We start from the raw sequence: 12,649 nt of genomic DNA, 5'->3' as shown, positions 1-12,649 counted from the left end.
CAAAGTTGTACTAACATATCGCCAATAAACAATACTAAAAGAGAGAAACAAAAAAAAAACGTAAATAGTCGCATGGATGTAAGTGAGTTATAATGTAAATTTACATTTTTATTAGTCATTACTAAGGGTTATGCAGTGGGGTCGGATATACCGTTTATATGCGTCGCTTTTCCATCTTCCGGTAGCTTTAATTTCTTGGCAATAGTGTCTGGTGCTTGAGTGAGTGGCATGGCAATATCTGATATATTAGGCCTACTTGGTGTTGTGTCGTCGAAGAACCGAGAGAATTGTGTTCACAACCCAATTCTTGATTATAATAGACATTACAAGATTTCCTACAACCACAACAGTTTATTCACCTAGTGTGGATCACATGTAAAATGGTCATAAGAAATAACATAGGCCAAGATTCTATTTTGTTATTCCCAAAAATATTGTTTGTCGTGGATTAATGCAAATGTAGGATTTTGCATTAAAGAACGTTTTAATGTCGCCCAAAGTATGAAAATAAAGATGAAAAATGTTGTGGTTTTAATAATTATTGATTAATTTTGACAAAAATAATCATATAGGCCTATTAAACCAAAACAAACATTGACTTCTAACCAATAAGGCTTCCGGTACTTTTTTTATCTAATTATAATATGTCCCGGAGGCGATATTTCTTTTCGTACAAGAAATATGCGTTTTTCCTATTGAACGAAATCTATCACATGGGGTATGAACATGATCCGAAAGACCCCGAACGTGACCGGAAAACTACATTTGAAAACCGTCGCCTTTCCCATGAGATGATTACAGTGTGAACAGTAGCTTGTATTGTTATGTGAATTAACTTTCCACCACAGAACATAATTTTACAAAGCAAACGACAGATTTAATTGTGAATTAAACTCTGTACACACTATCAAATTATGTGACAAAAAAATGTGATGTGCCCATGGACACGGTGATGTTGTATTACTACCATATTTATGTACATCAAACTTTTTTTGATAGTGTAGACAGAGCTTAAGATACGACTGATGAAATGCATCAAACATAAAATAATCAATCAATCAGATCGGAAAATCTATAAATAGAGCTAAAAGTGGTTTTTGAAAAGCATAAAAGGTACCGTAATCAAACACGCAATTATGGTGTATTGGTTGCTTATCTTGTTATTCTTCTTCAAATAACTGGGAGGCGGGGGGGGGGGGGTGGGGGGGTCTCAGAATATAGAGTTTCAATTTGGAAGATGAACTGTAGGCCTACTTATTTAGGGCTGGTCTGATTTGTAACAATATTGTAGTTTGTATATTTTGTTATTGCTTTAACATCACTTAACTACAACTGATGCTGAGAATACCTCTTTGATTAACGAATTCGTTTATGAAATTGATATATACATGTTTCCAATTCGAATAAACCGTGAGTTATTGCAAATGATCCACCATATGAGGTCCACAACATGAGGTTGCGGTCCACAACATGAGGTCCAGTGATTGTTGTATAAAAGCAATGTACGTTTGTTTCTATATAGACAAGATCTCGAACGGTTTTGTAAAGGTTTTAATAAAATTCTGTCTAAAAAAGCAATGTCTATTACTCTATCTAAGATAGGCATTATGGCAATACTATTGATTGCGATGATGTTGCGTACGGTATTAGCGTCTCATTATCGTGGTGGCTCTTTAAGATGGGCAGTGTCTCCAACCGATCCAAGTAAGGTAAGACATTGTTACTTATGCCCCTCCGCCCTACCAGTTTATCCTGTTACCCAATGTTTGCTGCTAGATGGATGATGTTACTGTGTTTGTATGAAACTCTAAATGTGTACGGCTGCGATAAGTCTATTGTTGTTTGCTTTTAATTGTACTTCAGAGGTTGCTTGATAGCGAAACAGGTAGAGATGGTTTGCGTTTTAAATTTTCCTATTTTGTTGTCTCGATTATTAACCAACCTCATACATATTTAAAGAGCCACACTGAGACAAGTTTACTTCTAGGTTGGTCCTCATTTTATGCTTTGTATTATTTGTATGGCATTTGATGAAATAAATTGCATTGAATTGAATTTTATCATGTGAAAATCAATCGCAATTCAGTTCTACTGTAAAGATTATTTTTAATAAATATACCATTGTGTATGAATGAATGAATGAATGAATGAATTGAATTGGATTGAAGTTATTAAACATTTATCGTTTTATAAAGTTGATCGTTTCATGGAGGGTCTCTTGGAGACGGTCCTATGAACCGGCTTCTGGGTTTAAATGTGAACGACCCGGGCAGGAACTAAACGGAGAAGGGTGTCTACTGTGCGAAACCTGCGTGGATGAGACTGTAATATATGCAGAGCCGCTGAAATTCAACTGCACGGACTTCAGTGACGAAGGAGAGGCGACGGACGAAGATTGGACAACCGGCATAGGTAGTTATGAATATGCATATGAGCGTAACAAGTTCAATATTACGTAAGTATTGTATACCTTTCTGTTGTGGATGGATGATCAACAATCATCACTTGCAATATAATTTATGCGATTGTTTTTTTTTTTCAAATTGCTTTTTATTTTCTGTTATCTTGTTTTGTATATGTTTTGAAATAAAATGAAATTTAAAAAAAATGAATAAAAAACATCAAAGAAAAAAAGAAAAGTACGGAAGCTTCAAGTGCCAAATTAAAGTGGATGGCACTTAGAAGCTTCCGTACTTTTCTTTTTTTCTTTGATTTTTTTTATTCATTTTTTTTTTATTTCATTTCATTTCAAAACATATACAAAACAAGATAACAGAAAATAAAAAGCAATTTGAAAAAAAAACAAAACAATCGCATAAATTATATTGCAAGTGATGATTGTTGATAAATAAAATTGCAAAATTGGCTGTATTATTATATTACTGTATAACTGTATTATATACTTTTCAAGCCACGACAAATTTTGTTAAACCAAAACCGAGGCACTTTATATACTAACGGTATAATAATTAAAAAAACTCCCGCAAGTTTCGTCACACAGTGGACATTTGGAAACAAAAGAAAAGCAGTATATAAATAATTAAAAAAGTATTATATAATTACAGCAGTTCAGGTTATTTATGGATATTTCGTTGGATGAAATAGATACCTTAGATAGATATATTTACATTATAACCACTGTAATTCTCAAATCTCTGAGACCGTGTGACCAATAACAACGGTTAAATCGATCTTTAATTCATTTTTCATGTCTTATCATTGTTTACTATCGCAGTCATAATTGTTCTCAAATTGTAATATATATACCGTAAAAATAGTGTTTAGATCTAAAACATGTATTTTGTACTCACTTTTTCTACACGTTTAGCCTTAAACATGTTTAGATATGAACATGTTTAGGCTCTAAATACATTCTAAACATGTAATCTGTATCCAACTCAACACATCAGTGACGTGTTGATTGTTAAACATTTGGAGCAATATAAAGACACGTTTAGGTTTTAAACGTGTTTAATTTGCCATGTGTAGAGCTTTTTTCCACCACAGTAAAATCATATGCAAGCAACGGTAAACACGTACCTAAACATGTTGACTGAACATAATAGTGACATGTTGACTGCTAAACGAGTGGAGCAAAACAACATGTAGCTATACACAGGTTTCGCTTTTAAACACGCTAAACATGTAACTACGTGTTTAAAAAAAAGCTAAACATGTGGAAAAAGTGGGTACAAGATCTAAACACTATTTTACAGTGTAAATTAAATGTAAAATACATTTAATAAGAGTGATTATTTTATTGATCAGAAAAAAAATGTTTTTCTAATAATTATAGATTTCAATTTTTGTCGGACACACACATGGGTAGCAATTGGATTCGGCTGGAGAACTATGGACAAGCAAACTACTATAAGATGGTTAGCTCTGTTGACTTAGTCGTTCGAAGCGATACTGGACGTCCAAACTCGTCGCCTGCAACTACTATGCTACCAATCATTCGGGTACAAGCCGGTTGCACGAGCAAAATAAAAATACCAAGTAAGTCCTGACAGAAATAGTTTTATTTCGATCTTGATCGTTTTTGGCTTTAAAAATGTTTTTTTTTTATTTGGCTGCATAGGACTTGTAATTAGGTTATATGCATTATCATGCAATATAACCTAAATGATATTGTCACAATCTTTAGACGTAATTAATTATCATTTAATGTTATAGCTTTAGACGCTGATAAAGACGTAGTGCGGTGTCGATGGGCCGTGACAAATTCTAATGAATGTCCAGAAAAAGCAGACGTCAGTCATACTCAAGTGTGTGGGCCTATCACCTCAGATTCACTGATCGATGAAGTAAGCCATGGTTCCCGATCGATGATCAGTGACCGGTGATCAGTGACCGGTGATCAGTGACCGGTGATCAGTGACCGGTGATCAGTGATAAGGATATAGAAATAATAATGATGATGATGATGATTAAAAATGATACCATATGATAATGATAGAGAAAATGATGATGATGATGATAATGATGATTATCATGATGATGATGAAGATGATAATGATGATGATGACGACAACGACGACGACGATAATGATGGTATATGATGATGACGGTCGACGACGACGATGTTGGTGATGGTAGCGAAGACTATACGATACCAATAATGATGATGTCAATGTTGATGATAATTATTATGATGTCGATGATGATGATGACTGTGATAACAAGATGAAGAAAACAATTTTGATTTTCTTTAGAATCGATGCGAAATAACCTTTTCGTCGGCTGGTAAATCTCCCGGATGGTATGGGGTTTCTGTTATGATCGAAGATTTTGCCAACAAAACTTCAACAATACCATTAAGCATGATACCTTTGCAGTTCCTTATATATGTTTACCCATTAGGTAATTCCATTTTTATTCGGTAAAGGTTGAATAAAATGACACATTTGTATAGTTTTTGGAAAATTTTTATTTAAAAGAAATATCCTCTTTAACTTTGGGTAGCAAAGTTGCTGATAAGCTAATATAACAAACTTCATCAAGCGTGGTTCTCACTAAAACGCAACGCAAAGTGCTGTATTGCGTAATCACAAGTGGGGACCGACGACGCAATAGTGCTGCAAACATCGTAGGTTTGATTTCACGCAGGCGAGGACGAACGCAACGATTGGAAGGGTTGAGTAGATTGCGTTACGTTGCGTCGCTAGTGGGAACCAAGCTTTAACCACTATCGTAACAACAGTAGAAAATGTTAAGAGTGGTTTATTGTTACGTTAGTGGGTGATATAGGCCTCTACATCATGCAAATCCATGAATTAACGAAATCAATACATTTTCTTTCTCTTTAGAACTGCCTTGTCGGCAAATACAGGTCAGTTCGCCATTGTGTGAAGTGATTCAGACGAACGAACTATATACTGCTAGAATCGAAGCATTCAGTGAAACAGGCGGTGTCAGGTTAGTTGCATGACAACAATTGAAAATATTTAATTCTTTAACGACCCCTGTAAGGATATGAAAGAACATTCATCGTCACAAAGACATAGTGGAGTTGTGGAGTTATGTAGAGCATCTTGTGTAGCCTATATGTTTGTCTTTTGTTAACGGGATTGCCACCTTTAATAAGGATAGTGAATGAATTCGCTTATGGTTATTCTTGGCAATTTTCCTAAATATATAAAAAAAAACATAAATATTTGGATAACATAACTATAACAGAGTTACCTTATGGGGCGGCGCATATGGGTCAGCTACCGTACATCTAAATAAACACAATGTTTCTATAAATAAATGAATCGATCAATGTATAATTCAAATTTTCACTGTATCTCGTTAAAATTGAAAAATGGTGTAAAGATAAAAAAACGGATGTGGTACTGTTACAGGAAACACGTCTTACAAATAAAAAATAACTTTGACTTAATAAATTTTTCGATCAAAGCATGTCTCATAATGCAACGCGCTTGTTTGGCTACTCTGCATAATCATAAAACTTTCTCGAGATCTGTGTGAAAATACCTTCTCAACCGTGACGAGTTGTAAACAATCCTAATTAGCATCATGTATAATGCATACTCGTGGTTCGAAATCTTTGTTTACTTTCGCTAGCGACGATTTTCCAGACGAAATGTAATCAAATTAATTTACCTGTTAATTACGTAAACTTGTTGTTTTTGGCTCGAATTTTCGACTTAAAGTGAAAAACTTTAATATTAGGCCTACTTTGATATGGCCAATTTAAATTTAGAATATTTTGACCTTACACCTTTAAAAAATTTAAATCAATTTGGAAAGGTGATTGTGTACATAGCATTAATAACTCGACTAGTGCAGGCGTGTCGATTTTATTTAGAAAAGGTTTCAATTATAAAATGATAAAGCAAAGTGTAGATGGGAGATATATAATTATAAAAACAGAAATTAATGATAAGATTTTTTTTTAATACGATTGGTGCGAGTATGACTGTAATTGTGAATTGCTCGTCCCAATCGTATGTGTGCGGCGGACAAGTAAATAATGCTTATCCATGTAAAATGATATAACTTCTGCTTAAAGATGTATTTTCCCCCCAAAACATGAAAAAACTGTAAATAGGCCATTTTGCAGTTTAAAAAAAGTTATTCACTTCATTTTTGTTTTAATTAATGTATATGCCCCAAATAATAGCAAAATGAGAAGCACATTCTTTAGAGATTTAAATAATTCCATTTTAAATTTTACTGATATTAACAGAGATAGAATTATTTTGGGGGTGATATTAATTGCGTACTTGATAGAAGTTGTGACCAAAAAATAGTGCTGATAGAAAAGACACATCTGTGTTTACAGTTAAGTATTTTATGAATAAATTGATGTTATCTTTTGCATTTCTCTTTTTTCATTTCATCCTTTTTGTCTTGGTGAAAAGGGGGGATACTACATTTTCCTCCCCTCTCTACTCAAACACAAATAAGGTAGTTTAACAAGAAAATTTTAATCATGTATTTTACCGCCATTTTTCAATTTTACATTTTAATTAACATCGTATCTAAAATTTTAAATGCAAACAAATATGGTTATTACTGAATTCAAGCATCTTATTTTGTAAATATACCTGTATTTTAACTACTTTAAACACTTACTTTTAATTGTCACAAATGTACTTATGTATATAATATATTCATCACTGAGAATTTAAATAAACGTGAGAAGAACTCACACAAGACAAACAAAATTGATGTTAAAAGATGCATGGAGAATTACAAATCCCAACAAAATACAATTTACTTGGCGTAGAAAACATAACCAAATTTATAGAAGACTAGATTACTGGTTTACCTCGAAAAATATTGCTGATTACAATGAAATAATATCATGTGATATTAGGCCAGCAATACTAACAGATCATCAAGCAATATCAATTAAAATTGAATTACATCAATCTTGTATAGCCTATATGTTTGTCTTGTGCCACCTGTAAGAAGGATAGTGAATGAATTCGCTTATGATTATCCTTGGAAATTTGCCTAAATATATAAAAAACATAAATACATAACTATGACAAAGTTACCTTATGGGGCGGCGCATATCGGTCAGTTACATCTAAACAAACACAATATTTCTATGAATACATTCAGCAAGATTCGATCATTTTTTCGTTGATCTTGTTTTTGTGCATTTTAATCCGATTGAGGCGAGTATGACTGGAATTGTGAATTGCTCGTCCCAATCGTATGTGTGCGGCGGACAAGTAAATAATGCTTATCCATGTAAAATAATATATATATAAAATATAACTTCTGCTTAAAGACGTATTTTAAAAAAGTTATTCACTTCTGTAAAAAAAAATATAAAAAAAAATGATTTCATTTATAAAAAGACAACAGAAATGTTTAATTTTTTCAGGTGATTTTTTTTTAATAACTACGGTATTATGTGACATTAAAATAGAATATTAAAAAAAATGAGAGAGAATATATCTTTAAGCTCTGTCTACACTACTAGTTTGACAAAAAGTGTGATGTGCCAAAATATAGTAGTGATATACAAAAATATGGTAGTAATATGACATCATCATATCCATATATGGACACATCACATTTTTTTTGTCACATAAAGTTTAATTTGGCTTTAAACTTCCTTCCTTTTTTCTTATAAGAATCGTAAGTATTGATACAGTTACGCCACTTGGCATGAGACGATCAAACCTGATGCAATCATCGGAAGACCCTTCAAAGTTCTTCATTGAATTGAATTGGACCCCATCAGTAACAGGAGAGGAGACTGTATGCTATTATGCCTCTGACAACAATGGGTAAAAAGATTTAAACATTTTTAAATCAATATATAATATCTATTTATAAATTTACGTAATGGCAACATTTATTGAATACCGTATAACTTCGAAAATCTTTACTCAATATGGTAAACGTTTGTATCTTTCCGGTATGGATTTTAACCACTAAATGAAACCCCTTTTTACTAATTAAGAAATAAATCATTTATTGTTATTTGTGGTTATGGAACCAATATTTTAGTTAATACAGAGGTATTTTTTATCCTATTCACCTTTGTATCACTTCTGGTATAAATTGTTTTGAAAGATTCATTCTTTCTTTATTTACCAATAACAAATTGGAGCAAACAAAATAGCTTTTGCTAATCGAAGGTTTGCCCCTTACTAATAAATACATCGAACAATAACACTGGAATAGCAATAGTAATACATATCAATGAAATTAACATAATAAAAAGACATAAACAAAAGAAACAAAACCATAAGAGATAGGCCACCATAAATCAGTATCTTGATAATACAAAGTTCTGTTATATTTTTAACAAAATTATTTTTAGACTTAATATTCTTTATATATCTAAATGCAGGTTGTTCCAAAATATTGAACCGGTGTAAGAGATTTTAGGTTAACCAGCCAGCCAGCCAGGGCTTTTGGGATGGAAACATGTTTATCTTGTTAAAATCTTTAAAAAACAAGGCCAACAGCCATTAAGTCGCGTGCTACAATGCATAGTGATACCGGACCGATAGACAGACCGACAGACCGACAGACAGACCGACCGACCGACATAGTGAACTATAGAGTCGCGTCCACGACCAACCATACTAAAATAATCATTACATTTATGACATTTTCAGTGTTTATCATAGCATAAATCAAAAACAACATGAAGTACACATTGATGTACACCTAAAATATTAAACTGCTTAAGCGTGGTTCCCACTAGAACGCAGTTCTGCAAAAATCGCAGGTTTGATTTTACGCAGGCGGGGGCAAATACAATTATTGGAAGGGTATTTTTTTTACGTTGCGTTACGTTGCATTGCTAGTGGGAACCAAGCTTTACGTATATACTACCGTTACTAGAAACTACACTTTATTCCTTTATGAAAAATAAAATATTGGTTTGAATAAAAACGATTTAAACATGTTTAGGTCAATATCTATATTTATAAATTTACGTCATGGCAACATTGAATACCGTGTAACTTCGAAAATCTTTACTCAATATTGTAAACGTTTGTATCTTTTATCTGATTTTAACCACTAAATGAAACTAAATTTTTACTAATTAAGAAATATATCATTTATTGTTATTACTCTGGTTATGGAACAAAGATGTAACAAATGAATACAGACGCACGTCTTTTTGATCCTATTACCTTCATCTTTGTATATATTGTTTTGAAAGATAAAGGGGTATCCTAATGCTGTACGATGAACTTGGGAAGTAGCGACAGAAGACCATGGGTTATTTAAAACGTATTATGTTGTGTACTTGTTATATTTTATAGGGTGTCAAGTGAACAAAGCTGTTTTAAAGTGGTCGTCATGGGTATGTGATTATACGTGACATTTTTCATTTAGGAAGATTTATACAGTACTTACAGTAGTATTTATTGTTTGTGTGTGGTACTGTTAATTATTGTTTATTGAGTATATTGTGACAGCTTTTGTCAAACTTATTGAGTCATATCACCTTTGTGAACTTGTTAATTGATAATTTAATTAAGTCACGTCAGGTGGAAGTGTAATACGGTAGCTTGGTATAATAGTTAACGTGCTCGACTTCCAATCCCAAGGTCCTTGATTCAATCTTGTAATTCACGACTCGTTCAACTCCACTCCCTAACGCTTGGTTCCCACTAGCGACGCAACGTAACGCAATCTACACAACGTAAGAAAATGCCCTTCTAATAATTGTGTCCCTCGCCTGCGTGAAATCAAACCTGCGATGTTTGCAGCACTATAATTGCGTCGTCGGTTCACACTTGTGATTATGCAATGCAGCACTTTGCGCCAATACGTCGCTGTGTTGCGTTCTAGTGGGAACCACGCTTTACCCCCAATGAGAATTTAAAAGCACGATAAATTATAAAGTAGTTTATCCATCCTGTAATTTTATCGCTGTTAGATGCGTATGAAAAAAAACTTTGTAGGCCTATAGGTCAATAACCTTTCTTGTTAATAACCAAAGTAATAACCACCTCAATCCATCCACTCCCCCTTCCCATTAAATAATATTCGCAATAATAGTCGCAATAATAACAATAGGCCTACTGAACCTACTTTTTTTTGTCAATTTCGTATATTCGTATTTTGTACTTTTCATACTCCCAGTTGTGTTTGTATATAATGTAATTTTGTACATTTTTTATACGTTGATTAATTTTATTTCTCTTTTCAATGTATTTTACAATACAACAATGTAATTGTTCACATTATTTAAATTCTGTCTCTCTCTCAAATCTCAAAGCTTGTATTAAATAATTTATGTCAAAAACACAGGGGAACAATATACTTATTATACTTATGTTATGGTATAATATAACAACACATGTTATTTTATTTTACATCAAAAGATATATTCATAATTAAACTTCAGTTTTTCTCATCATATTGTAAGTTTACAATAGCTCTATGTATCGTTTTGCTGTAACTCTGTCAATTATATGTTATGTATCATCAGTAAAGCTTTCTTTATTGTGTAAATGAATGGCGAAACCTTGTTTTACATTCTCTGTCCATATTTTTGTTGATAATTTATTGCATTTATAATTTTGTAGACTCTCCTCAAAGTATAGTTAGCCGCCCTGAACCGTCGCCTTTGTCTTCACATCCTATTCCAGGACAATCGGTGTCACCGACCCTAAGCGAATGGAACATTTATTACTCTACAAATGTAAGTTAATTCAACTTATAAATCATCAATAAATTGTCTACACATTTTACATAACAAAAACTAGTCGGGGTTCCAGACGGAGTTTGTTTTGCACATATGGCGTTTCATACGTATACTACTTGAGTTTTGATTTTCAGACAAAAATCGAAATAAAAACAAATAAATAAAAAAAGGACAATGAATAAAGACTTGGGGCAAGTCTAAACAAACACTTGTAGTGCTGCATTTTCCGTGAAAGTGGGTGGGGACCAGGGTGGTACTCAGTGCTTGAAAATACAATACTAAATGTACCATATGAGAGTTATATATAATTACATTGGTTCTTTTAATTTAATTTAAACGTGGGTGGTAGGCTGATGGGCTGAGTCATTATATTACGACTATATTAACACAAATTCTATGAAAAAAAATCAAACAAAACTACAATAACAATTTGGTCAAATGCAATTAGTTCAGTTTAGGCTACTATAATCATCAATTTCAGTCCGCATTAACAAATATATAAAACATCCTATAGTGTAGTAACGGTGCTGTTTTTGCCACTTAAATACCAATTTACACAGACGAGCGGTAATGGTAATAAAACTATAGAATTAATGTTATTCCTTATGTCCATCCTTATGACCATTTACACAAAAACGCGGAGCGGACGGGTGGTTTCAGCTCAGGATATTACGTGGGACAAGCTATAACGCGGGTTTCCGCTTACCGTTTCCGCTCGTCTATGTAAATTGACCTTTAACGCATTTGAAACGCCTTTTCCACAACCATCCGACACCAACTCGATTGATAACTACTTTTGTGATGGGTGAGAAAATATTAGAATTTATTACACATGTTTCACTTACTAACATTAATTTCATTTCTGCCACATTTATATTAATTTGAGAGGCAGTCGATATGCGCGCGTTTATCAATTTTCAACGGCCTTATATTCAAAGCAAATCTACATAAAATCTACATAGAATCTACATAAAATATTCGTTCTTCAACAGGTACAACGGCCTTTATATTCAAAGAAAATCTACATAAAATCTCTGACGGGTGACGTACTAGCAGAAGTAGACAGTTCAGAAGAAGACGAAGTGGAGTTTGTTAAAGACGGGAATGCTACCAGGCTGAGATTCTCTACTCCTGGCATGGTTATGCCGGATAAGCAATCACTGCTAATCGAGCTGGAAGAAGGGGCAGTAGTCGCCGGGTCATTTGGACCCTGTGCCCAAGATCTAGGTAGCACCGGAGCAGGATGGTTGTTCAAAACAGGTAGCAAACCAGTGGTGTAACGGCTATGAGCGCTCACTGGCTAAACAACCCAGGTGCCCCTGAGCTTACATGGGGTCCCTGAGCTTATGGGCCCCTGTGCAGTGCCCAGAGGCATTAAAGTATGTCGAAAAGGGCTAAGAACGCCCGAGGCCTCCAGCGTTGGAGGGCCACCAAGTGACTTGGGGTTCCTAAACCAGGGGCCTCGGGCATCTGCGTTACGCTACTGGTACACATGTATATCTCAAC

The 12,649-nt window shown here is 33.7% G+C and overlaps 1 protein-coding gene across 3 annotated transcripts in view; it reads left to right on the top strand.

Moving 5' to 3' along the window:
- The first annotated feature begins 1,517 nt into the window (after positions 1–1,517).
- The window catches only part of LOC144839388 (uncharacterized), a 21,949-nt gene continuing 10,817 nt past the window's right edge, over positions 1,518–12,649 (top strand). For 2 of the 3 annotated variants that reach the window (XM_078694713.1, XM_078694712.1), the window contains exons 1-10: positions 1,519–1,709; positions 2,196–2,455; positions 3,797–3,999; positions 4,177–4,307; positions 4,716–4,863; positions 5,310–5,418; positions 8,100–8,255; positions 9,753–9,793; positions 11,025–11,140; positions 12,136–12,403. In XM_078694713.1, coding sequence (XP_078550839.1) covers positions 1,578–1,709; positions 2,196–2,455; positions 3,797–3,999; positions 4,177–4,307; positions 4,716–4,863; positions 5,310–5,418; positions 8,100–8,255; positions 9,753–9,793; positions 11,025–11,140; positions 12,136–12,403 — 1,564 coding nt within the window. In that variant the 5' untranslated portion in view covers positions 1,519–1,577. Of the gene's footprint in view, positions 1,710–2,195; positions 2,456–3,796; positions 4,000–4,176; positions 4,308–4,715; positions 4,864–5,309; positions 5,419–8,099; positions 8,256–9,752; positions 9,794–11,024; positions 11,141–12,135; positions 12,404–12,649 lie in introns of all 3 variants that reach the window. The other variant, XM_078694714.1, reaches the window with a different exon arrangement.

Source organism: Antedon bifida, chromosome 4, assembly GCF_963402885.1.
Source record: "Antedon bifida chromosome 4, ecAntBifi1.1, whole genome shotgun sequence".
Lineage (NCBI taxonomy): Eukaryota > Metazoa > Echinodermata > Crinoidea > Comatulida > Antedonidae > Antedon > Antedon bifida.
Note: the sequence above shows the minus strand (reverse complement) of the source record. Positions and strands in the feature narration are given on the sequence as shown.